At 54.0% G+C, this 27,057-nt stretch overlaps 1 protein-coding gene across 8 annotated transcripts in view; it reads right to left on the bottom strand.

Annotated features, from left to right (window-relative positions):
* Nucleotides 1-435: 435 nt before the first annotated feature.
* DAB2IP (DAB2 interacting protein) overlaps nt 436-27,057 on the bottom strand; it is a 174,805-nt gene continuing 148,183 nt past the window's right edge. For 4 of the 8 annotated variants that reach the window (XM_027687897.1, XM_027687899.1, XM_027687902.1 and 1 more), the window contains 10 exons: nt 23,784-23,928; nt 21,452-21,596; nt 17,691-17,927; nt 16,070-16,271; nt 15,741-15,919; nt 13,345-14,218; nt 10,432-10,584; nt 7,416-7,618; nt 6,781-6,868; nt 5,413-5,685 (listed from right to left, as the gene is read on the bottom strand). In XM_027687897.1, the coding sequence (XP_027543698.1) occupies nt 5,518-5,685; nt 6,781-6,868; nt 7,416-7,618; nt 10,432-10,584; nt 13,345-14,218; nt 15,741-15,919; nt 16,070-16,271; nt 17,691-17,927; nt 21,452-21,596; nt 23,784-23,928 (2,394 nt within the window). In that variant the 3' untranslated portion in view covers nt 5,413-5,517. The other 4 variants (XM_027687896.1, XM_027687898.1, XM_027687901.1 and 1 more) reach the window with 4 other exon arrangements.

Here is a 27,057-nt window from a genome sequence, read left to right as displayed (position 1 = left end):
CCCCCAGTGCCCAGCCCGGGTCCAGCTGCCGAGCTCAGGAACAGCCACAGGTGCTCTCACATCCCCACTCATTTCCAGCAGCCAGCCTGTCTCCCCCTGCTCCCGGAGGAGCTAATTACGGGGATGTTAATGAGGCAGAGATGCTGATGCTGCCCAGGGTTTTAATGACTCTCCTCCAAGTTTTCTGCTTTCACTGGAGAGGCAGAAGGGTGGTTTGGAAGGAGTGAGGGGCAGTGGTGGGGGCTGTCAGACCCCCCCCAGGCGTGTGATGGGTGCTGGAAGGGAAGGTGGTGGATCCAGTGAAATGCTACTGGGGAGCAGATTCCAATGATCTGTTTGGGGAGACAGGTAAGACACATTCGTGTGTGCACGTGGCATGTGCCAGGATGCTCTAAAAGCTGGAAATGACTGAGTAGAGGTGCTGGAGCACTTATGTAAAATATCTAAATAAATCTTTAATATTTCTAATTGCAAATGTACATAAATTGCACAGCCACATCATTTCTTTGAACACCAACAACTTTCTCTGTACATTATTACATAGTTTAAAAGGAGCTGAAGGAGATTCAGCAAACACTTCCACTTTGCTTTTTTTGTTTTTTAAACATACTTACAAAAAAAATTTGTTTTTCTTTATAAGAGGATATAAAACATAGCGACTGCTTATCAGGAACAAGTATCAGCCTAAGCAGATATACAGAGAGAGGTATATCTTAAGACACAGTGATGTATGATAAAGGAATATGTGAAGATGGAGGCTGCACTCTGGGGTACTGGTAGCTGATGCAGAGCCACATGGCATTTACAGCAATGTCACAGCTCAGGTGATCTGTAAAACTCAATGCTGGAACGTGACACCCTTTTCCCAAGCGTGGTTGTTTCTGGATGTTGTGAACGCCCTCAGGACTGCCTTTGGTTTGTGAAGCCCGTGAGCTGCATGTTCTCAGCTGCTGCCCTCCCTCTCCCCCAGCTGGGGTTTTCCCCACGGGAAAGGCAAAGGCAGCAGTTTATCTGGGCAGGGTCGGGGCAGGGCATCCTCTGAACTGCCCTGGGGCGTCAGGACCTGCCGGGAGATGGGCACAGTCCCTCCTGTGGCCACTGAAGGGAGCTCCTGTGGCCGGGAGGCCGCGGCTCTGAGCCACACCGGTGCCAGTCCTGGCCAGGCTGGAGGCCTGGATTGCTTTGAACGCAAACCTTTGGGAGGAGGTGACCCCGACAGTCACCGCGGGGGAAGGACAGAGCCCAGGGAGCCCAGGGACAGTGTCACAGTTGTTCCCTTGGCGCTGCCCGGGCAGAGCTGTGTGTGAAGGACAGGGCAGGGACCTGGGGCAGCTGCTGGACACACACAGCTGCTCACAGGCTGCTCTCAGGTGTCACCCCAGGGCCGCTCTCCCTGCCCTGGAATCACTGGGGAAAACGAGCCCCTGGCAGATCAGATCCTGGCCCACAGCCCGTGGCTATCCTGGCTGAACACAGCAGTGGATCTGCCATCTCCTGTGACAAAATCCCCTCCTTGTCCCTCACAGAACAGACCTCAGCGTGTTTTCTATTGCATCTGGGAACGGACATTAGGGACAGGGGAAATCCTATGAGCTATCTAAACTTTGGGAATGATTGATTCCCTGCTGATTGCTTTCCTAGGAGAGCCTGTGACACCTCACGTAGGTCCAGCAAGTCCCTTTGCCCTTTAGGAGTATTCATAGTTGCAGAACCCGTGCCCTGCACCCTGCAGCAACCTATGGGGCTCCCAGGCCAGAGGGTTCCGTGTGTTCTCACAGTGCAATCAGTGCTTTACAGCTGCAAAAGCAGAAAACAAAACCAACCAGACTCAAATGACAATGTGGAGCGACGCTGGACTCTTTGGATGGCGGCAGGATTTGCTTAAACTGGTGCAAAAGGGGCTGGTGACTACACTGTAGTATTAGTTGGCATGGGGAAGGACTTGGGTCCCTCCTATCTTTTGGCACTGAAGCCACAATCCCTGTCCAAAAGGAAGATACTTACAGTCTGCAGAGACCGTGGGATTCTGGTCAGTCCATTCCATCCCCCTTTACCACAAACCCGCTCGGTTTTCAGGAGCCTTCACTACAGTTTGACAAAACCCCAACTCAAAACTCTTAAAACAGAATCCTTGAGGTGGGCCCAACGCAAATCTGGATCCCTGCCTTCTGTCCCTTCCCCTTCCCTCAGATCCTCACGGGAGGAGGCTGGATTCAGAACCTGGGGCTGGATCCAGATTTGCCAGCTCGAGCCCACCTTTCCAACACAGCAGTGAGATACAGCCAAATCCCGACCGAATAAGCAGCACCAGAAGTTAAATTACTATATACAACTGTTAGTGAGATAGATACGGTACAGTAAACACTGAGAACATTTACAAAAAAATATTAAGACTTGTATTAAGATAAAAATCGGAGTGTTTTTGCTTTGTTTACACTTTGACGAGTTTGCACTAGAACAGCCTCTCACTGCAGAAAGCGCGAGAACCGGGAAGGAAACGGAGCCGAGCACAAAACCTTGGGATGGTGGTTGTTGGCTCTGGTGCTGCAGCACCTCTCGGGATCATCTCTGGTATTGCTATGCCAGGGACCAGCTCCGGGGCCACGGCAGGACCCTCCCACACACACACACACACACACACACACACATCAGTGCACAGCTCATAAATAACAAACACGAACTGAAGGAACAGAACTGAACTGAGCCTGGAACTGAACACCTGCCCCCAAACCTTTATAGGGGAGGGTCACCGTTAGGTCCAGTTGTTGACAACTGCAGGGGAAGGAGAAAGGGAAAAACGGGGTGGAGGGGGGGAAACTCTACTGCAATGAGACTTTGTCCTGATTTGAATTTCTTTTCATACTGGCTCGGGAAACTAAGCAACAACTCCAGAAGGTGTTGGCACTGGAACTTTTAAGATTTTAATAACTGGCTATGGAAGGATTTAAGCGTTCCTGCTCTTTCAGCAGAACAATGTGTTTGGTAATTTGCAAGTTTGAGGTTAACCAGGAGTTTGTGACAGATCGGGGCGGGGGGGAGCAGTGCCTTGGCTTGTGGTGGAGGAGATTAAGATGGACTGTGCTCAGCTTCAGCACTAAACAATTGGTTTGTGGGTGTTTCTTTTTCCAGCTCTTACAGAGAACACTGACTGCATCCCAAAATTACTTCCATGTATGAATGGAAACGTCGCTGGTGGGCGCCTGCCCCCGTGCCCTGTTAGCGTTTCCATTCCTCTACGTTACTTCTGTCTTGAAAAACTCCAGTCTCTCGCAACACAAATATTTAGAATTCAAAAACAATCAGCTCTAAACACACATCTCAGGGCAATAGCATTTAAAATAAGTCTTTTTGCAGGGTTCTTATCAGGTATTTGACTCTGAGACAGTGGCAGACGTGAGTGCACGTACCCAACGGTTCACAGTACCCTGTATATTCCTAACCTGTCTGGGTCTTTCTCCAGTTGTAACCTTGTCAGTTTTGTGAGGTTCTTCAAAGCCATCTGTGCTAGTCTCCAAAATTCAAAGGTGACTGTACTTGCCATAAGATCTGAGTTATGACATTGCTCTGAGGAGCTCCGTTTGGGGTCTGCCGTGTGCTGCACCCCTTGGCAGGTGCTGGCGGGGTGTGGAGACCTCAGTGCAACACTTCTGCTCCTCCTGGGCTTGGCCCAGGGCTTCCAGGGACCAGTAAAAACGTATAGGAAAAAAAACAACCATCTTTAATTTTGCGTGTGGAAGAATGCTGTTAAGGAGCCTTACGGCTGCGGGGCAGCACGGCAATGCAGAGCTGACTGGCAAAGTGTCCTGCTCAGGCAGCCTGGGCAGTGTGAGGCTGGAGACGGTACCTAAGCAGAGCCCAGGGAACATCCTAGTCCCTGTGTACATTTGCTCATGGCAGGAGGAGCTAGGCCAGGCGTTGAGCAGTGTGTGACCCTTTATGGGAGCAAAGGCAGATGTCCTGTACACTGTACACTGTCATCCGGATCTCAGAGAACCCTCTGGCTCTGGGTTACGAGGGACCTGCTCTGAGAGTGGGACCCGTGAAGGACTAACTGCAAGAACCACAAACCAACAAACACACCGTGGTGGTGGCAGCTCAGCGGCACGACCCCCGTGAAGGGGTGACCCCTCCGCTGAGCCAACGCGGCCGTGCCGGGTCTGCGCTGGGAAAGTCTAATCCTGGCTTAGGCCTGCACAGTGCTCCTGACAAGGGGGCTCTCGGTGGTGGCTGCTGTTCTTGGTGGTTACTCCCTTATGACCATGTTTTACATTCTTCAAGCCGGTTAATTTCCATGCAGTGCTCATTCCCAATTTAAAGAGGACAGTATTCCAGAAAATGGGATCTTTTTTTTTCTAATGCATACTGTGAAAGAAAAGAAATACAATTACCGATCTTCATGGTTCTTCAGGGCTTTTTTCTTGTTTCTTTGTCTGTTTTTCTCCCCAGAAATAGTAAAACTCTCCTCACAGAGCATTCCATCCCCACAACGACCCCTCGGTCAAGCAGGAAGCTGCCGTTCCACGTAGCCCCTCGCTCCCCCTCTACCACAACGGGCACCAGCAAATCCAGCCCCTGTCCCTCAATCACAGCTCAGGGACCAAGCTCAGGCAACATTCACTTTATTCTGTGGCTGGAAGTGCACGTGGGACAGTGCCTGGGGCTATTGCTTACACAACTCTTCCCCTTTATTTGAGAGAGAGCAGAAGCAGTTGACAGGAATCGGGTCGCCATTCACCAGGTGCCAGCTCCTCCCTCCACTCGTGTGCCAGAGCCTTGGCCTTGCCCTGTGCCCCTGGGCTGCCCACGGACCCCGGGAGCCCCAGCAGCACCAGTCCTGCCCATCTCCACTGCCCTGCCACCGGGGTCCCCCACACAGCACCCCTCTGGCCACCACACGCCCTGACCTTCCATCTGCACTGTGCTCCCTGGATGGGCGGAGTTAATGACACACTAATTAGCTGCGTAAATGCCCTGTGGATGCTGCAAAAGTCAGTGGCCTCACAAAAGCCACGTGGGGAAGGACGCTGGGCTCGGCTGGGGTTCACTTTGGGAGGGCTGTGCTCCGGGGGGAGGCACAGGAGGAGCGGGCTGGGGTCCCTCGGACGCTACATCCAGCAGCACAACTCGAGCTGGGCTCACTGGGCCCCGCCTGCTGCAGGCCCTGCCCAGCTCCCTTTATTTCGCTGACTGACACGACAAGGATGTTACTCCTTGCTGGGGAGGGGCGAGGCATTTCCTTTGGGCCGGTTTGGAAGGAAAAGGTTACTTCTGTTTAAACATTAAACACTGATTCAAATCCAACAAGTGACAGCGATTCTCGAATATGTGTTATTTCCTTATGCCACTCATCTCACACTCGACATTCCCGTCCCTCAAAGTGCTGGCATTGGCATCTCCCATGGGCTGGGTCGGCGCCGTCCGCAGTCAGGAGCTGGTGCTCGGGCGCAGCCGTTCTCTGGCGCCGCGGCTCAGGGTCCCTCCGGCCAGGCCTCCTCCCGCGGCAGCGCCCGCCGCGCGTCAGCAATTACTGCTGTTTCTGAATTCTCCATTCTCTGTAATCTGCAATTTAGTTGGGTTTGTGGGGGAGATCCCATTACGTGTCTGCATGCTGTACCTCTCTTTCAGCTGGGTAAGGGCACTCATTAGCCGTGCGTTGGCAGCGTCCAGGGAAGCGATGCGTTTCTCCTGCAAGGCAAACGGGCACAGGGGACGGTCAGCGCCAAGGCACGAGCCCCTGTCCCTCTGGGATGTCAGGGCCTCTCCCCAGACAGTGACCCAGAGGCCTCTTGGACCAGAACACTTCTCTTTGGCAATCTTAGGTGCGGGGGTTTTAAGTGCTACGCAGCGTTTTTTGAAATCCGCTGCTCTTGGCAGGACCGCAAATGTCCTTTTCCTGTGCAATGTCAGCTACATTCATTTTAGGATCCTGAAGAAAATAGAGGTAACAAAGTTCCTCTAATTATTCAGTTATACAGAAATTCATTGTACTGTTTGTTCTAGCTCGGCTGTTGCCAAGATGGTAGGATTCCTTTTCTAAACCCAATCTCTCCCAAGATAGTTATTCCTGTCAGTGTTTAATTGATTTTGTTAGTGTAAATTAATAGTTTAAATGACTTGTAGCCTCCCAGGATGTCTTTGATGGCAACTCTCACCAATCACAGTACTGTTAGAATGGAAGCAAGAGCTTCATGTTGCAGCCTGATTGTGCTACTCGTGTTCTTTGTGACACTGATGCTCCTCTCTGTTACAAACTAAATGATCATGGATTATATTTTCAGGTTCTCTTTTCCAAGCGTGGTGTTTTGCACCCATCATGTGATGCTCCTCTTCCACTGTAGCTGACAGCAGTAACTGAGCTTCCCAATCCTACAAGCCACGACCCAAAGGCTGAAAAAACATGTTGGTTTGGCTCTGGCCAGGCTGTGTGTTCCTCGTGTCCAGGTCCTGGAAGCATCACTGGGACATGAAGCACCAAGCAATGCTCCAGGGGGGATATGATCCTTCCACTCACTGACTGACCTGTGGGCATGATCCTTGCCCAAACTGCCACCCCCACACCCCGTGTGTCTCCTGCCACACTCCCAGGCTGCAAAGAGCTGCACAGATGTGAGTGCTGTGACAGTGACTCGTGTCCTGCTCAAGTCTGACCATCCTGTCCCTGCCTGCACGTGCTGACTCACCTCCAGGGTCTCACCACGCTGGGCTGGCACTGCTGCAGGGGGAGGCTGTGCTGGCACAGCCACCCTGAAAACTGCTGCAGCCCTGGCATGGGGCACTCACCTGTGCATCAATGATCTTCTGCTTGGAATCCACGGCAGCCTGCATTTCAGCGTGGTCCTTCTTTAACTCCTCCTCCACTGACATCAGTCTGGGAACAGACAGGAAAACCTTACATTGGCTGGGCTCTGCTAAGCCCAGGTATGAGTCTCACACTCTACCTCCTCTTACACACAAACCAAACCTTTTCCTGGCTCTTAACTCTTCCCTGGAGCTCTCTCTAGAAGACCAGCCCAAAGCTGAAGTGACACAGCACAGGCAAGGCTGACCCACTCACAAGGGCTGAGTGAAAGCACTCAGTGGCCCTGGCTCAGGTAAAGGTGTCCCAGACAAATGTAAACACCACATTCCACTGGGTGGGAGAAAGGGAATTAGAGCTCGGAGTAAGGGATGGTGGTGAGATCCTCAGCTATATGAACAGAACAATCCTGCCAGAGCCTCTGGGAGCTGGGGTGGGCTGCCAGCTCTCCCCTCCTGAAGTTTTGCCCCTGTCAATCAGGAAAATGTTGCGGTTTTCCTTGTCCCAGGTAACACTGACAGGGAAACCCACATGGGAAACCTGATTCTCCTGAGCAGGGATCAGCTCTAACACCAGCCAGGCTGCCCAGCATTACCACCATCCCCAGCACTCCCTGTACCTGCTGATGATGCCCTTCATCTGGATCTCCTTATCCTCCTGCTGCCTCCGGAGCCGCTCCTCGCTCTCCTCCAGCCTGGCCTGGTATTCCAGCACCAGCTTCTGCGTGGTCTCCTCCTGGCATTTGAAGCGAGTCTCGTATTCCTCCAGCTTCTTGTTGGAGATGCGGAGCTTGTCCTGCAGCACCACCAGGTCCTGCTGGTACTGAGCACCCAGGGACAGACACAGGGGGAGAAAACACATGTGGCAACGTTACCTCGTAGGGCTCTGCCCGTGCCAGGGGTTCCCCCAAACCCGCTCACGCCCCTCTCTCGTATCAGACTAGCTGCAAACCCGTGTCAGACACCCCCGCTCGCCGACACCTCCTCTTCCGTCTTCTCCGCTGCGCTAGGAGCGATCCCGGGTCCGGGGCAGGTCGCTGGCAGTGCAGAGAGTGGGCTGTTAGCAGAGTCTGGCATTTCACAGGGGAAATGCAGGTTAGAGCGAGCGAATGGCAAAGGCACCCGGCAGCCTCCCCGCCCCAGCGGGGCCCGCGCGGGCAGGAGGAGCCGCAGCGCTGGGCTTTGGGGTTCACGCGGCAGCTCTTCACCTGCAGCACAAACTGGGGGGCTTTGGGCAGGCTGGGAGCCCAGCACGAGCTGCAGTGACAGAGGGGACACTGCTGGCTCTGTATCACCTCGGTGAGGTGATGGCACCACGCTGGGCACGAGCAGGGCACGGAGCACTCCTGCTTTTCGGGGCCCAGCACTTCACACAATCAGATCTCAAACCAGGGTTCAACCCAAGAAGAGCCACTGTGTGAAGCCAAGACCCCACAGTTGTACTGTTCATTCGGGTGAAGCTATAAATCAGCAGCAGAATCACAGAAAGCCATTAAAAAAATTAAAGAGCTTTTGAACTCGGTAAAACTGGGTTCAGCTATTGCAGCAGCACAGCATTCAGTACAACTTGCTTTGCTAAAGGAAAATCCAGGGAGTGTGTGCCCAAAAAAACCTGCTTTAATTTCAAAAAATTATCTTTGGAAATAGTCTTTGGAAAAGAATCTCAACTGGAATAACCTTTGAATAATTAACTTGCAGCTGATAATGTGACAAGCTGCTTTTAAAGAGCCAGATATGGGAAAAAGCCTCTCATCTGAGTCCTGAAGGCTGTCAAAGCCACAAGTGTTATTCATGAACTTTCAGAAATGCACCTGGGTAAGCACTGCCATGATGGACTGGGGCATGTCCATTATTTGAGAGTCCTCTTGGGGCATGTGATCCCCAGATCAGCTCTAGGGAGAGGGGAGGGCAGCACTCCACTCACAGCAAAAACAACTGCTGTGCCCAAGGACTGAGAATTTAGGATGCTGATGGTCTTCCTGAACTGCCACAGTCCCGCAGCAGGGCTGGCAGAGGGCAGGACCTGGAGCTGCCCCTGCCCAGGGCAGAGCACTCCAGTTTTCCTTTAGCAAAGCTCTGGGTGCAGCAGGGGAACGACACAGTTTGCACATGGAACCTGGAACGATGAGGGGACACAAACGCCCGTGCAGCTGCACAGAAGCACTAAGGTCAGACAGCAGGGAGTTGCTCGAACAGGAAAGATTAAATACCTACCCTAGCCTTAAAATAGGAGCAGCGTAAGAGAGCTCAAAGGAGAGCAGCAGAGGCCTCGGAGCCCGAGGAGTCGCTCCTGTCTCTAGAACACTCCTCTCATTCTCGGTTACCATTCATGTCTTACGGTAATGGGGAGAGAGATTATGCTAATGGTGATCTTGGATGTCAGTGACTGATGGCACAGCAGAGGAAGGAAAGATGCTGCATGGCAATGAGACAGCGGGGCAGGGCTCCCGCTGGACCTGGGACAGGGACTGGGATGCTGCAGTGCCACAGGGGTTTGTAACCCCACCAGTGTCTGCCCTGCTCAGAGTAAGAAATGGGCTGAACCCACAAAACTCTGCCCTGCTCTTCCTGGGGCAGCTGGGAGCTGCTGCCCTGTACCTCCCGGGCCCTACGATGATGCCTTTGGCATCTCACTTGGATTTCAAGAGGTGGCAGTCCCCAAATGACACAGCACAGCAGAATGAGCACAGGAAGGCTACTGGAACTAAAGCAGAGACGTGTCTGTGCTGGGAGAAGAGGGTGGGGATTTGGGGAGGGTGATGTCTGCAGTGCTGAGGGACAGGAGGTGACGTGTGGCTGGTGTGAGAGGAGAGAAGCACAGTGAGGAAACATCCCAAGTGCTAACGGTGCCCAACTGCCCGCTCCCAGCAGAGCCAGGCTGGATCCTCATTTCTAACCCTTGTATTTCACCCTGGCCTGGCCTACTCTGTCTCTTCCCAGCTTCTCCCACCCCAGGCTTGCCCAGGAAGGAAGGGAGGGAGCAGCACCCCTCTGCTTCAGGGGCACAGGGCCTCTGTGGGACCAGGGACTGAGACTGAACACTCTGGAATGGGCTTCCTGGCAGATCCCCACACTGGCCTGGCCCTGATCTGTGAGCCATAAGCTCATGGCAGTGTCACTGCACTGCTGAAGTCGCCTCAGGCCCCAGTCCTGTCTCTGAGACTAAAATCTGGACTTAATTTTTAGGTCTGTGAACAGCCTTTTGACATGGCAGCTGCTTCCTGCTACATGACCCTGTTGTGAGGCAGGAGACTGCCTGTACCTCACTCCCACCTCTGTTATAGGTGTACTTAATCCACCTTTTCAGCTTTCTTCCCTGCAGCTGGGAGGAGTTGGAATGGGGACAGTAGGAGGCACTGGCTGGCTGCAAAGTTTGTTGCAGGGCAGCATCAGCACTTGATTGCTGGCTCCTGTTTTTCTGACTTGCTTTCATCAGAAGGTGATTCCAGGCACTGAGTGTGTGAAAACCTCCCAAACCTTCTCCAGAAGTTCCCTGAGAGGCTGAGCAGGGCAGCACCCTCTCTCATGGACAGGGATCTGCACACAGCCCACGTTCTCCCCAGGGTGCTCAGGGAACAACATTCAAGGAAATCCTCTCTCTATTCAGAAACTTGTTTCAATCCAATCAGGTTTTACCTTTTCTGCTTGGCTGAGCTCGTCCTTATTCCTGAGCTTATCCCTGTGCTTGGAATCTGGGTCAATGCTTTCATCTTCTAAAAACTGCATGTTCATATTCAAAAGCCAAGCAGCAGTGCGGTCCAGGGCATTGGGGTTCACAGGAGAAGGGGCCTACAATGAAACACACAACCATGACAAAAGAAAAACCTGGAACAGAAATGGTCATGAGGCTGGAGAGAGAGAGAGAGAGAGAGAGAGAGAGAGTTTCCTTCCAAGCAGACCCTCAGCCACGCTGCTCAAACAGCAACGAACCAGGCTGGGCTGCCAGAGCTGCCGGGGCTGGGGCAGGAACAGCTCCTGTTCTGCAGCTGCACATTGGTTTGGGTCTAACAGCCTCTGAGAGGCCAAATCCTTCCCTGTGCCATCCTGCCTGCACAGGTACAGCAGAGCACAGCAACAGGATCCTGCTCCAAGTCATGGCCCAGGTGTCTGAGCAGGTCCTGCCACCTCAGAAGGACACGAACTGCACAGGAACAGAGGGGCTGGGAGTGGTATGTTCATTCCATGAACACAGAAATCACACTCTTCAGCCTGTTGCTGAGCTGTCTTTGCTTGCAGTGGAGATTCCACACAGGTAAAACAAGATCTGAAAACTGAAATGCTCCTTATGATCATGAAGGTGCCTTCCTGGAGAAGAAAGGTTTCCTTTGGGCTGGGGGTGCTGGAGAGATCTAAATGCTCAACTTCTCAGTAGTTCAGCTGTAGTTTGTTCGTGCAGCCAGGGGAGCTGAAGGACCAGTGCTGTTCCATGGCCAATGAGCTGGAGCCACAGCTGCTGCCTTTCAGTCCTGGCCTGGGCAGGGACTGCCAATGGCATTGCCTAAATATTTTCCAACCACATTACACAGCTGAGGAAGTCACCCTCCAGCTATTTCGCCTCCATCCTGCCTCATTATAAACTGCAGTGAACAGCTGGATGAACACATGGGACCTGGATGACTTGGTCAAGGCAACTCAAGTGAACAAATCAGAAATGTTGGGGACTTTCTCCTTTGTCCCAACCTCTGGACAGTGGAGAAGCCCAGTCACTGTCAGGCAGCAGAACAGGAGGTTCTGTATCACAAGGAGTGGGACTGGTTTAATCCCCTCACTGGGGTCAGGGGCTTTCCTGTGCCATCTTCCAGCCTGGTCTTCTCTCTCCAGAATAATGAATCCAAACTGTCAGACTCGACTCATGAACACTCATGAACATCATTTGCTACAAATCCTCATTCAGCTTGTGGCTTTCTGCTTTTCCCTACACCTCCAGCTCAGGCACTGTACCCGGGGTGGCTGCTCAGAGGGTCTGAGCCACAAAGCCGTGGCCACCCGGGGTTGTTCCAGCAGCATAAAGGCCACTGGTAAAGGTTGTCAGTGAATAGAGCTCAGTCCAGGTCTTTCTCCTCTTCCTTCCTTCTCTGAAGAAGTACAGAAGGACATTTGCTGTGGCCTGGGAGAGCGTGGAGGTCAGTTCAGTAGATGACCTTGCAGACGTAGAAGGAGCCTTTCTGGCCGGCAGCAAGGAGGTTCATGGACTTCTTCTAAAAAAAGCCACCAGATGGGATTCCTCTGGTCTCAAAAAGCATTAAACACAACCAATGAGGAGCAGTTTCCAAATGGTTACAGATGCTGCCAACACGCAAATAAAACGTGCAGAGTGAGAGGGGCAGAGGCATTCTGAGGACTTCAGGTCTGGAGAGAAACTCTGAGAGGATCACAGGGGTGGGTGGAGGAATGGTCTGCAAAGTGAACCTGGCCAGGGCTTTCCGAGGGCCACCCGGAGATCACCGACGTCTTTCTGGAAGAACCTCTGCTACAAACAGGCCTGTGCTGCTCGCAGAGCTCTGTGCCCTCTGTCCCTAACGAGCATTGATCCCTGTTACACAAACGCTGCTGCGTGGCAGTGCCAGCTCATGGATCGATACCCAACGCATGGAACAGCTCCAGATGGGAGCATGGAACAGCCTTCTGTGGGCAGCACTGACCCAGGGCTGCCTCGTGCAGGAGAGGAGGTCACACCAACACTGTACGGCTGGAGAGGTGCCTGAACTCTGGGTCTGGGACGAGATGCAGCAGCTCCTGCCTGTTGTCCATGTTCTCTGGGTCTGTGTTACTTTGACAGCTCTTCCTTTAGCACAGAGAGGCCCTACTGTGGTAAAGTTCTACAGGCTAGTTCTGAAATGAAGGGTGAATAAATGAGCACTAGAAAAACCATTTGTCCGTGCCAGGGCAACCAGAGGGCCCTGGGCCTGTGACCTACTGCTTTCCATTTTAGCCCCACGAACAGTGGACTGGATTTCTGTGCAGCCCAGCACTGGGATCACTGCAGAGCTCAGCACAGTGGGAACGTCGCTCTCGGCGGGGAGAACCTGCTCCTTCCTCATCGCTCCCGCCTCCCAGACGCTCTCACAGGAGGGTCTCACAGAGTGTCCAGCAGTGCCACGGCCCTGCTGGGATGGGAGCAGCAGCAGGGAGGCTCTTAGGCACAGGAGATCGGGGCCTGTTCCAAGCCTGGGAGATGGCACGGGGTTGACTATGGCATGGGATGAGAGCCTGGGCATGGAGAGGCAAAGCAGTGACAAGATGGTAGCGCAGGACAGCGGCTCGGCTGCCACGGCCCTCGTGCCTCTGCCACCTACCGCCTCACGTGCCAGTGTGCCCTGTGACAGAGGGACACTGGCAACAGACACTGGGCTGTGTCCCCAGCCCTGCAGGGGCTCCATCTCAGGCCGAGCTGGGTGCCAGAATCGAGGTACATCCCCACGTGTGACGCCACCGCGGGGTCGGCACTGACGCGGTGACTCGGAGCCACATCCCCTCCCGTGGCAGCAACTCCCACGGGCTGAGCCCACCCGGCCCTCAGCGCCCAGATCCCAGACAGCCCCAACTCACCTGTTTGTGCATCGTGCGCTGCTTCATCTCGGGGCTGTCGCCCTTGGAGGAGGAGGACTGCTGGCGGAGCCGGGCCCCGCTGCCGGGCCAGTCCGGCGAGGAGGACATGATGCTGCCGCTGGAGGGCCGCGGGTACTGCACCGTGTTCAGCAGGGACGGCGGGGTCCGGCCGCGGGACACGGGCGGGGGCGGCGGGGGCGGCTGGTCGATGCGGCGCTGCGGCCCCGCGCTGTTCTGCCGCGGCATCGTGGGCTGCCCGCCCTTCTCGGTGAGCGAGAGCTGCCGCCGGGCCAGCTCCCCCGGCCGGCGGGAGAAGTCCTCGGCGGCGGCGGGGCCGGCGAAGCCGTGCTTGTTGGCCGTCAGCTCCTCGCTGTTGCTGTGCGAGCTGAGCGAGCTGTGGCACTCGGAGCCCGAGTCGCCCAGGCCGCGGGGGGACAGGGGCAGCCCCGCGGCCATCTGGTACACGGGGTTCTGGAAGGACAGCGGCGCCAGCAGCTGCGGCCGCCCCGGCGCGCTCTCGCCGCTGGGCGTGGTGGGCGTCTGGCCCACCCGGCGCACGGTGGCCATGCCCGTCACGCTGTTCTGCTGAGTCCGTGTGGTCCACACGCCCTGCAACTGCCCCAGGGACGACTGACTGTCATTGAGGGAGTCGGCCGTGCCGGGCGCGTTGGCCCCACTGTCCAAGAGCCGATTGTCCTGCAAGTCCACCATGGACAAACTCTTGCTGCCATTAGACATCTGCACGTCGGGCTCATTGGCCTCTGAGTAACTGGAGCTTCGGGCAGGCGAGGGCTGGGCCCCAGCAGACCTTGTGACAAAAAACAAGTCCTTGTTTTCAGGGGTTGGAGATGGTAACCGTGTGAAATCTATCAGACTGAGGGAAAGTCAGTGCGTAAGGAAGAGGAGAGGAAAACAAAACAAAAAAGAAGAGTTGTGAATGCTGCACCAGAGCAGGAAAACGAAATCACTCAGAAATCAGGGTGGCGCAGCTGTGTGGGACTGGGATCGGGGTGGGGATATGGACAGGACCCAGCCCCGGCAGGGGACAGTGTGAGGGACGGGGAGGACGGAGGGTGCCATGAGCCCCGGGCTGGCCTGGGAGTGGGCAGGTGAGGACAGGTGAGCGAGGGGAGTGTGTGCACGGCCAGAGCGCTGGGCAGGAGGCATCGGGGACGCGCTCCTGGCGCTCTGCCACCCCAGCTGGCTCTGCTCCGGGCCAGCCTGGGTCACCTTTCCTGCTTCCAACCATGCCACGCCCGTGCCCCCTGCTCTGTACCTGGGCAGCAAACTCCTGTGGGCACCCTGGCCAGGATTTGTACAGCACAGAACACCGTGGGGGCCAGATCCACACCGGGCCTCCCAGGGTCAGCAAGCGCAGCAGAGCTAAAGCCTGGCAGCTGAAGGTTATCCCCCCATTCCTGCTGCAACACACATTCATGCAATATTGATTTCTTGGGGATAGGAAGAGAGAGCTTTGCAGTAGCTTAATGCGAATATTCTGCTGATCAAAGATGGTGCATTGTAAGCAAGTATTTGGGGAGAAGCATATTGTCAGAGATCCTCCATAGCATTAGACAAATAATTGCACCTCATGCTGGGAAGCACTAGAGATGAAAGCTCTGATTAGAGGAAGTCCAGTGCCATTGCTGCCTTTCATTCCTAATTAAACTGTTAAATATTATGCAGTTTCCACTTACAAACTATTTTACTAGCACAGTCTTTCCATTTGTGTGGGCTCCATTTCATTTTCCACAAACAGAAACATCAGAGGTCTGCAACAGCCTCATTCTTCCCCGTGAATGAAGCTCCTTACTTAATCAGGGCAAAAAGTATGTAGGTGACTGTGTCTGTGAATCACTGCTCATCATTAAAAACACCCAGTTTTATAAAAACTGGACAGAGCAGTCTGGAACTCATTGTGAGGCCTCTACAGCTTGGCAACTGTTACAGAAATAGCAGGTTTGGATCTCAGTGAATTCAGCACACACCCTGTGTCTTACAAAGATGGGTAAGGCCAATCCTGTACATCTCAAATGCTCCTTATTGATGATACCCATCATCCTGAGGTCAGCACAAACAGACTCTCAAGCCCTCAAAAGATGAACATTTTGCTTCTGCAGTCACATCTCAACAGCTGAGACCGGGACCACCAGGTTCCTGATTTCCCAAACCACATGCCCAGTTTTGGCTCTGAAAGGGCTCAGGATGGAGCCACAGGCTGGCACTACCCCCCCACTGCTTTGGCAGCGTCAGAGTTGAACTGCATCCAGGATCAGCTCTGTGATGGGAAATGGTCAATGCACTGGGCAGCTGCTCACTGCACCCTGTCCCGCCTGTCCCTGCACAAATATTCCACGTTTCCCTGGCGTGTGGCCCGGCCACGGTTCATCTCTTACCCAGACAGGTCATTCTCTATCACCATTTTCTGGAGCCCTGCAGAGATGCTGTTGCCAGCGCTGGGTGTGGAGGCGCCGTGGTCGGCGGTGACCGAGACCTGCACGCAGGCCGGGTTGCTGAGCGCGGCGTTGACGTCCCTCAGGATCCGGGGCAGGGGGCCCAGCTTCGTGGCAGTGCCCTGGGCAGAGGAGAGAGCAGAATTACTACCAACATCTTGTGATTTTGGCTAGAGAACTGTGGGCTTTGCCAACTGCTGCACAGTCCCTTCAGTGAATCACACTGACAATATTTTCCCCGTCGTTTCCACCCCCTGCCGTCCCCTGGGTACCTGCTCCAGTTGGGAAATGACTTCCCAGAGTAGTGAGTGCAACGTGGACAGTTCCCGGCCCAGGTCGATGTAGCCCTCAAAGCCAGCTGTGTTTGAGATGGTTTCAGGATTGGAAATCTCCAGGAGAAACCTCTGCATGTTAGTCCATTCATGTTCCAGGAACTGATTCATAAATGACATGTATTCCTCTTTGCTGCCAAACCTATTGAGAGAGCAACATGGATTTCAGCTAAATCCTGTAAAAAGAAGGGCAGCCCACAGAAAGGGCAGGTACATATGCAGGCAAGAACCCTCCTCTGGTATCTGAACCCTTCAGAGCCTTTGGGATCCCTGGGCTGCTAGCAGGCACCCAGCACACCTCACTGATCATGGAAACAAAAGTAACCCCAGCCTGATCCAGCTAAGTCCTCATCAGTGTGGGATCTCCACAGCACAAATGGAGGTGAAAGCTAGAGAAACACAGGAGTTGTTGGTAATGGACCCTCTGTTACTGCTGGGTCAGGGCACAGCCTCCAGAAACAGGACCTGTCACTGGAAATCAAGATGCTGTCACAGCAATCACCCTCAACTGCTGGGGGTAGGAATCCTGCACTCTTCAGCAACGCAGGAACAACTGCTCTGGGGCTCACCCTGCAGAGCCACCCCTGCAGCTGGGCCAGCGTGGGCTTCCTGCCACCTCCTTCTGCCCTCCAAGCACTCCACCCTCACTCGTGTGTCTTATTTAGAGCACAGCAGGGAGGGCCTCGTGGTTGGGCCATCCCGGCCGCGGTTGGTGCTGTGCCAGTGGTTCTGTGGGACAGGCCCAGTGCCACCCACAGGACAGCTCGGCTTGATCACTTTGGCTTGACTAATGTCAGCTTAGTTAAAGAGCCTTTCCTTGAGTGCTGGAAATCTGAAAGCCCTTTAGTCAGGGATTGGTCAGGTGTACAGAGGATTCCTGTCACCGAGTGTAACACACTTGTACATCTCCCGCCTGCATCCCGTGTGTGTCCCGGCCTTCCTCACTGAGGGTGTGAGCACTAAGCCAGTTTCCAGATCTAAGAAGCTTTAGACAGAAACTGTCCATTCATGTTTCAGAAAGCTCATCATTTTGTTATCAGAGCTCAGGATAAGGAGCTCAGAGCTGCAGCCAGTGAAAAGATTTTCAGAAATCTCTCGCTTTGTTTCCATCAAACCAATGGGCTTAGTAAAGAATTGATAGTGTCCCTGTTCTCTTCTCAGGCCTTCCCAGTTCAGCCAGCTGCATTTTAATAGCAGGGAAGGTTCCCAGAGCTCAAGGGAGGGACAGAGCAGCTCCTGAGCCGTGCACACCACTGCTGCTGGTCGGCTCTGGTCCCACACCCACGGGACACCACAGGACAAAGTCCCCGCTGCCATCCCACTGCTCATCCCTGTGGTCAAAACAGCCTGTTTTCCTGCTCATAAAACACGTCCTGTTTTGGAAACTTTAATGATCTCCCTGACCCAACAGCCAGTCCCAGAGCAATGTGGGAGCAAAAGCCAACAGGAAGCCCACAGGCCCTTTCCAGCGAGGGAAGGAGCAGCGGGCGTGGGATCCACGTGGCTCTGCCCACACACCCGGAGGTTCCTCCCCCCCTCCCGCTCCCGCAGCCCGGCTCACTTGGCGAAGTTGGCCAGGTTCTGGGTGACCTTGGCGATGAGGGTCAAGGTGCGGGCGGTGCGGTCGTCGGGGTACTCCTGCAGGAGGCTGAAGAGGGACGGGGACATGATGGCCGGGCACAGGAACCGCAGGAACAGGGAGGCACTGATCAGGCGCTCGCTGATGTCGGGGCGGCCCCGGTTGCTGCACTCCTGTCTCCACGAGGCAAAAACTTCTTTGAGCTCCCTGGGGAAGACGCTGAAAGGACAGAAGGGCGGGCAGTGTCTGTCAGGGTTAGAGCGTCAGGAGGCTCAAACCACAGGGGAAAAAGCAAAGCTGCTCTGTAGAGCTGTGAGAGGGGCAGCTTCCATCAGCCCAGTGTCCTGGTTCTGCCGGGTGCCAAGACCCCGGACAACTGGGAAGGCTGGGATATGAAACAAACTGTGCACAGCAGCTTATCAGGACTCAGCTGGCTGTGCCATGAATCACCAGCAGCTCCAGGGTCTCCAGCACAGCTGGAGCTCGGAGGGAGGGCTCTGCAAATTGTAATACTCCTGTTCAAGCACCTGGATCAAATCCCAGCGTGCCTAGTACAAACACAGAGCCCCACCGGAGTTACTCCAGCCTTGTAGCTGCACAGACCTCAGCCTGCCTTTCCTGGATGCCAGAATTCCCCTGGGGCCAGCAGACACTCACTGCAGCAGCCCTTATCGCTGGAGAACTGCTGCCTGTTCCTGCTCGGCCCTCCCCAGCCCCTGCTCCCACCTTATCCTGTTCCCAGCACGTGTTATTTATTCAGCTGGATACTCCCACCTGGGAGAAGGCTGGCACTGGGTCCCACTGTGGCTCCCTGTGCCCCTGGCACACAACTCCCACCACCCCAGTCAGGAACCACTGTGCTTGTCTCACAGCCCAAGCTGATCACTGACAGCCAGGGGTACCAAAGCAGGGTGAGGGGGGGTTCAGGCTGCATTTTAGCCCATAAATCCCCTTTACAAACAGCCATTTCCGAGGATGGTGTTTCCCAGTTTTGCTGCAGGGACTATCCGGTAGAAGTGAAGCAATTCCAGCTGGCCTGTCCCCTCGGTGGGACTGACTGCCCTGGGCTGAACTGTTCACAAGCCAGGAAGGGGAGGAAACCACGGGAATTGCATGGCCAGAGACACCAACAGCACGAACCAGGTGAGAAGCTCCAAAAGAGAGGAGCCCTCCTACCCATCCACTGTGCCTGTGGCAGCACTCCCAGGGCTCTGGGCAAATACAGGGGTGCTCCTCCTGCTGCCAGTGCTCCACATCCTCCAGTCTCTGCTTCCCAGGGCTATGGACACCGCTCACCAACACCAACTACCTGCTCCTCGCCACAGCCACAGAGTTCAGAACCTGTGGGGTTTGGGGTCTGTCAGAGGGGCAGGAGCCCTGCAGTGACCTGGCCATGGCCTCTGGCCCTGCAGTCGTTCTTTGAGCCCGCAGGCAGAGCCTTTCTCCAGTTCCTCTTTACCCTTCCAACATGCTGCTGACACTCCATAAAAGTGCCTGGCAAATGCTGCCATCCCGTTCAGCTTCTGCTCCGTGCTGGCTTCTCACTTTCACTCCCATGAGCTTTTACCTCGAGCTTTACAAATAACATTAGCCACCGTCTTCGGCTCGATAGATTCTCCTCTGTCTTTGGCTTGATCCACACAATTGGACAAAGCCCTTTTTCTTCATGGTATTTGCCCAGAAACAGGAGAATCCTTTAAGCAATTTAAGGCTTGAATGATCAGGACAGGTTGTGCAGTTACTGGAGAGTAAACCCCTGAAATGCAGCCCCGGCTGCGCGTTCCCCATCAGGGGCTGGAGCCCGTGGAAGTTGAATTGTGCCGCAGCGGATGGAATTCAGCTCGTCGGCTTTATGTGACAAACGGGCCCGTAATTCATTACCCAACTTCCCAGTAACGAGCTTCCACATGCTGAAAATTCTGCTTACACCGAAACTTTCCAGATGTCCAAATTATGTCATAATTATAACAATTTTCGGTTATTGTAAACCCCTTTCCTCCGCCTGCCTCTCTCCGCAGATGCGCACGCACACTCCAGGCTCTATTTAAAGCAGGATCCTTGGCTGTCAGGATACCTTGGCCAATCCCAACACTCATCAGCCCAATTAATCCCCGGGAACCGCTGAGCACAAAGCACCGAGGGGGAACCACTCAGAGCAGCAGCTCAGCTGCTCCAGCCTTCCTTGGAAGAACGAACTTCCTGTGCATTCCTGGCTCTCCTTAGGTCACTTTTCAAGACTATTTTTAGAGTGACCTTTTAGTGCCGCTTTGGGTATTTTTAGGAAGACATTAATTCAAACAATTATAATCCACTGGTGACTAGAAGTGGTAAATCCCTCCTGGGAGAGCAGATAAATGCCATTCCTGAGTCAGAGTTGTTAATTGGTGCAGGATAAGGGATAGGATACCTGTAAAGAACCTGCTCTTTGTGTACCTGTGGTGGATAACAGCAGCCTGAGGGAACCTCTTGCTCCTTGCTGTCTCCCTGAGCAGGATCAGGAAAAGCAATTCCCTTCCTGGCTTGCAGGAGGGCACACTCAATATCCTGGGAAATTACTTATAATAAGTTTTCTGACCTCAACACAACAGCTGAGATAGGAGAGAAAATGATAAATCCTCATTACGAAGGACTTCCTTCCTTCAATATTATCCCTAGCTGATGCTTTGCAGCAACAGTGATGCTACTAAATATATTAATAAAAACTAAGCCCAGATTTTAAGCAGGAAGGCTGGAAATCCAGCAGTGAGACAAAAATGCTCCTTCTCTCACAATCAGGATGAGAGGCTCTGGGTATGTTAGCATGAAGCACAAAGAATATTTTTATTTCTCCAAGTAAAGAGAGTCACAAGCCCATCTTTTCCCCCTTTCAGGTCACCTTTGCAGGCAGCAAGTTCACTGGGGCAGGGACTCCTGGCTCCCAGTTCCAGCAGGAACACCACGAACACAGCCATACACAACAGCCAACTGCACAGCAGGATACAGCTGCCTCACTCCAACAAATCTGGGATATTCAGGCCTGTCCCAACTGGTAGCAAGAACCTTTACCCTGAGAACAAACAACTCGGAAATGCCTCCAGCTGCATACCAGGCCTTGGGCCAAGGAGGCAACGGGCTCCCATCGGGCTCCCATCGCACCCCAGCAGCTGCCCGGGGCTGGGAGAGACAGGGGTTAACCCAGAGGAATGTGGGATGCTGAGCCAAGCAGCAACCTGGGAGAACAGCAGCATCCTCCCAGCTCCAGCACTGCAACCAGGGAACATCTGCCCAAACAAAAGCTGCCTGTGCTGTGTCTCTGCCTGCTGCAGGATTTCAGAGCTTCACCAGACGCTCGGGGAGGTGCACCTAGACTGATTCGTTCCAGGGGTGGGAGACCCAGGACATGCATTTCTGCCCTTTACTCCAGAATTTCATACACATTTGGCACCAAGTACCTCTCTGAATGGGTCACATTGGCAAAGGCATTTTGTGTTCCTTGACTCCAGTGCCCCAGTGACCCTCCAGCACCTCTGAAAACAAGGGTGACGGAGAATCCACGAGGCTGTCGCACCCCTAGAACTGACACCCCAAACTCTGGCAGAGCAGCAGCTGCTGCCTCACCTACTCCTGGACCAGCAGGATGTGGGCAGGGCCCCACAGCTCCCCGACAAGCTGCTATGGGACAGGTCCCACCACCTGCAGACAGACCCCTGCCACCCTGCCCCGCTCCGCGTGAGCCGAGGGAGCGACGCTCCCGGGACACCCACCAGTAGGAGTTGATGATCTTGCAGAAGGCCAGCTCACAGCACATCTTCAGGTTGCCCTGATGTTCAGGAAGGTCTGCGGACGAACACTTGCTGGGATCCACCTCGCAATTTTCATCTGATTCGTACAGCGCCTTGATGAATTCCCCTGGAAAACAGAGAGAGCTGGTGAGGGGTTTGGAGACATGAGAAGAGCCTTCAAGCAACTCTGTTCCTAAGCCCCAGCACCCCAGCAGCTCCCTGGCACCCCATCACACTGGAAGAGAAGATGGATATGGGAGCAGGTGGTGACCCCAGAGCCCCAGCCAGCTCTCCAGCTCTCCAGGAGGGCCCAGGAGAGCCTGGCAGTGCCCTGGGAGCTCATAACCAGCACAGCACACCCTGCACCCGGGTCCTGAGGAGCACATTCCATCCCTCTTCCCCAGCTGGCAGCTCTGCCCCCGTGGCTGTGGGATATTGCATCAGGGCTGTGCTGCCAAGCACCCGCTTCCACAGCCCGACCCCCCACGCTCCCGTTCCAGAGACGCTCCCCCGGGCTAATCCAGCAGGAAGGATGCTGGCAAGCTCTCTAATTATTGGTAGCATGGCCTGCTACTGCAAACTGTGCCCTGGCACTGACAAGCCACTGTGATTCACAGGAGAAACAGGTAATTAAAGGAAAGAAACAATTTACTTGGTTTATTTTGAGCTGAACATCACACGAAATTAAATGAAAATATTTCTCTGAGATTCCCTGTGCTCCTGTTTGCTGCCTGGCTGCTCCTCACCCTTGCAGAAGCTCACACTGTGGCTGCTGTGCCAGCTCCTGCTCTCAGGCCACCCTTCACCCTGGGGTACCTGGGCATAGCCCCCACACCCTGCTGAGGGGGTGCCCCACCTCAAGAGGGGGGGTCAGTCCATCCCAGCAGTGACTGGGGGCACCAGGGATGGGACAACAGGGATGAAAAGGCACCCTCGTTTAGCTTGGGTGATGTTCTGGCAGAAAGGTTTGCTTTGGTTTTCTTCTCATTCCAGGTGGTTTGCTCCTAATTCCTGCCTGCCTTGGATTTTCCCATCCTGTTTTCTCCCCACTCCAGTCTGCATTCCTTCCCTATTGCCAAAACAGATTTTAATTATATACTGGAGAGTCTCTCCAATGTATTTTCAGCCCTGCCAGGGAGCTCTGGAGCCACTCTGCTCACCTGCAGGTGATGCCTGCTGTTCTTACCTGGCCCCATTACCTGCTCCATGGCTCCAGGGCAGTGCCACGCTGCCCTGGGGCACCTGGTGACACACAGGGGAACCATCTTGCTCATAAAAGGTCACTCACAACCAGCACCCCAACACTGAACAAGAACCCCAGGCTCCTCCTGCACAAGATGGGCCTGGCAGCACTGAGCCCCAGAAAGGGAATATTTCAAAATTCTCTTGATTTCATTAATATTCCAGCTTTTGAGAAATTATATGAGATAATCTACTTACAGTCTTGCCTTCAACCAGAAAGCATTACAAGGCAGATATAAATAATATTCTTTTTGCTATTCTTGTGGGCTCTCTGTTGCTTTGCCTGAATTTGATCAATTATTTCCCTTTCCTCAACGCTGTCATTATTATTATTCTCTTAATAAAGTATTTATGCTTCTTTTCTCCTCGCTAAAATAACACAAATCCACTAGTAGGAACCCAACATCCTGAAAAATTAACACCTCAATAGAAACTCTGCTCATCCCGCCCTGGGATGTGGATCCAACGGAGCTGCCTCTGGCTGAGCTCATTCCAAGGCAGCCTCTCCCCATCCTCGTGCTGTGCTGCCTGCACGCAGCAATTCCTTCCTGACCTGCCCAGAAGCAGAAGCTTCTAATTATTTTCATTTGCATCAAGAGAAATATTTTTGGAGCCATAAACAGAGCCAGCACTTAAAAAAAAAACCAAAAACCACCAGGAGGGTTCCCAGTGCTGGGATCCGGGAGGCAGCTCATCACTGCGGCTTGGGAGATCTCTTCTGACTCGGGAGCGCTGCAGGAGCATCTCTGGTGGGGGGTGTGAGGGGGGAAGGATTCAATCAGCCCGTGACACGGCCAGTGCTGAGACAGAAGACCTGGCAGGCAGCATAATGCCTTCAAACATCCATTTGTTATCTCCTCTGAGAGCAGAGGGAAGCGCCAGCTCAGCGGTCACCTTCCCCTGGGAGTAGAGAGCTCCTCATGGCCGTGTCCAGGCTCGGACCTGCTGCCAGGGAGACCCTCCAGCAGGTCAGTGCTGGTGCCTCTGATGGCCATCAGGGTTCAGGTGAAAGTCCCCACCCTGCAGCTCTGGAGAACCCTCTGGGCAAGACCTGCCAATGCTCTGTACGTACCTAAGGCATCTTGCAAGTATTTCTGCCCCACCAGCTTCAGGTATTCTTCGATTGCTTTGGTGGCCAGTGTGTTCTCCCTGAAAATGAGATGCTCATTCTCACCACAGCGATCAACTTCAGACATCATCAGGTCAGTCAAGAAATCCTGGAAAGCAAAGCCCATGGTGGGTCACACACAGACACGCGCTGGTCCCGCAGAGCAGCCGCCGCCCCGGCCCCGGGGGAGGTCCCACCTTGGTGAGACCCCCGAGGGCGTGGAGGTGCTGCGGGTGATCCTGTGTGTGCACCTGCCTTGCCACCTGCCCAGCTCCCTCACGGGGACAAGAGGAGAAATAAATCTCTGGAGAGCCCCAACTTTTGCCCCCCAGCGACTCATCCCAGACCTGAGCTGCGTTTGCCCCCCCAGCAGTGGCTGGGCTCGCAGCAGCCTCACAGTTTGTGGGTGAAACCTCTTCTCCCCTGTGAAACGTGGCTGAGTTTGGTGTCCAACTGCACTGCTGCAAACCAGGGCCATGTCCCAATGTCACAAGCTGTGCCCACAATTAATGGTTGAAAATCAAGCCTGGATCTGCACTGAGATGCTCCAATGTCCTGTTTTCCCAGTATTCCTGGAGATAAACAGCACTGCAACACAGCCCATTTGGGGCACATTTTCGGTCCGATGTGAACACAACCAAATCCATGGGCTGTGATAATCCTCTGTGCTGCACAGCAATGGAAGGGGCGAGCAGGAGCATCCCCTGACAGCTGCCCCTGCCTCAGTCTGGGCTCTTGGACTGCAAATTCTAGAGGAAAACCAGCATTTCAGAGAGAGCTCCAAATCTGCTTCAGTCCCAGAGTTCACTGAGCAGAGGGTCAGCAGCTCCTGTGCTGCAGCCAGGGCTAATGCAGGAGGAATGCCAGGCAGCTCCTAATGCTGATACATTTCTCTGCACTGCTCACGGGCAGAGCAGCTCTGCCCATGCCTGGCTCCTCCTCCTGCACCAGGTGCTGAGTGTCACCACTCACCTGGACGACAATGGAAAGAGGGGCTGGCACTGTGCAAATCACCCTCTGACAGCTTCCCCACGCAGGAGACAGAGAAATGTTGACATGCACATTCACTTCCACAATCAAGGGCACCTTCTCAAACTCCCTTCCACTAAAACAAAATAATCTGCTCAGTAACGACCTTCCACTAAGAAATTCTCCTTCATTCCTCAGGCAGTACCAGTGGTAGCCCTGGTTGCTGGCAGGGGCAGGAGGAGCATCCCAGGTCCTGTCCCTGCCATTCCCAAGCACAGCACAGCTCCCAGAGCATCCAACAAACCCACTGCTCCCACAACACTGTGACTGGGACCAACATGCTGCCTTGACCTTCCTCCAAAAAAGCCAAAGAAGGAGCTTTGGGCTAAATAAATGAAAAGTCACTTCCATTATTTCTCTAGTCAGAAGATGCCCTTCCTCAGATCCCGCTATGTCTGCAACGCTCCGGCAGCTGCAGAGGCAAAAATCCCTCCTGGAAGCAAAGCACAGCCTCCCCCTGCTATTTTCTCTCATTTTGCCCCTTTTATCAGCCAAGCTGGAATGAAACTTTAAACCCTGCTCAAATCCCGTTAGCTGCTATCTGGGTAACTCTATCACCTTTATCTTCCCGGGGCTCTCCCAGGGTACGTTTCAATTCCAAGCCACAGCTCAGGCTGACACAAGGTGCTGATTCTTAATTAGCAGCCACTGACCTTGGCTTTGCTTGATTCTCTTTCCTGTCACTTTCCCAACATACTAATTACCTCAGGAACATCGAGTTTTACAGCGTCTCTCAGCCAAGTGTTTGCTTTTCCCCCTCTTGTTGGCTGAGGACTGGCTGCCCGAGCCCTGGAAACCCAGGGGCCAAGTGGTAGCCAGAGAAAATGTGAATTTGGATGATTTTAGCTGATCTAGAGAATTCACTAGAATTTAAACGAGGCAAAATTCCACGGGGGGACTCAACACAAAGCCAGAAATATCCCCTGGAAATCTCTGCTGCCGTTGTCATTCCCTACGGAGCACCTGCAGCTCAACAGCTGGGAAAGGGAACCTTTGTCTCCAAAGTGGAAGGGAAAGCTGCTGAAATCCCAGAGAGCTCCATTATGGCACAGCACCCAAAGCTGGGCTTAGCACGGCAGAACCTGGCCTTGTAACTGCGCAGGGGAGGAGGGCAGAGCCAGGACACCCAGCAGCATCCCACAGGATTCTCCCTGTCCCTGCAGCCTCCCCGGGCTGCAGGACCATCCTGCCGGGCTGTAGGACCTGCCCCTGGGATGTCCCCGGGGTCTCAATCCCCCCAGCCAGTGTCCTTGGGCGAGTTCCTCTGCAGGGACTGCTCTGGGCAGCCGTGGGAAAGGCGCCTCGTCCACGGGTCAGTTCCCATGACATCCTGCCACTTCTGTCCCAGGGCCAAGGTCCAGACCTCATCCTCCAGTCCTTCCCTCCACACAAAAAAGCCACCTCGGCTCTGGATCACACTTCTGGTATCTCTGCCTTAAGTACTCCAGCAGCCAGCACTCAGAAGACACAAACGGAATGCAAATACTTGTGGAATCCCTCCGGGGGCCTCACTCACCCACATACAAGGTCCTGAATAAAATGCAATAACTAAAGCCAATAAAACTCCCTGTTTCTGAGCAGCAGAGATCAGCAGGGGGTTGTTTTCAGTTAGGGCCCCTGGCAATGGAAGAAAATAAGATGCTTTATTTCATTACATCGGAGTCGAGAGGGGAAGGAAAAGGTCTACAGTCAAAATTAAGGGCTGTGCCAGTGTTCTCCAGGCCTGTTTCCATGTTTATTTTGAGGTTTTTTGCTTCAGACTGGACAGAGCTGAACCTGTGCGACCCCAGTCGCTGCACATATGCTGATAAAGAAGAGAATTCATAAATAAATAAATTCAGAGCATGACAGCACAAGGCTGTGCTGGTCTCTAGTGCTTTGCACACAAACCAAGCATGAGCCCACGGCAGCGTGTGCTATTCCAAGGCAGCTCCTCCACAGCTCCAGACATGTGGGCAGGAGCCTGGCAGCCTCATCCCACAGCCTGCCAGTGCCAAGTGAGCCCACCCCACCACTGAGGGGTCTGTCTACACCAAATATCCCCGTGCCAGGGGGTTCCAAGTGCCAGTCCCTGCGCCCAGGGGTGTCACTGGCAACTCCTGCCCCTCCAGCTCCTGAGCCTGGGAGGCAGAAGGATGAAGGCAGAAGGATGAAGGTAGAAGGATGAAGGCAGAAGGATGAAGGCAGAAGGATGAAGGCAGAAGGATGA

The sequence above is a fragment of the Neopelma chrysocephalum genome, unplaced genomic scaffold (assembly GCF_003984885.1).
Source record: "Neopelma chrysocephalum unplaced genomic scaffold, ASM398488v2 Primary Assembly neopelma1_74, whole genome shotgun sequence".
Classification (NCBI taxonomy): Eukaryota; Metazoa; Chordata; class Aves; order Passeriformes; family Pipridae; genus Neopelma; species Neopelma chrysocephalum.
This window is presented reverse-complemented; position numbering and strand designations above follow the sequence as displayed.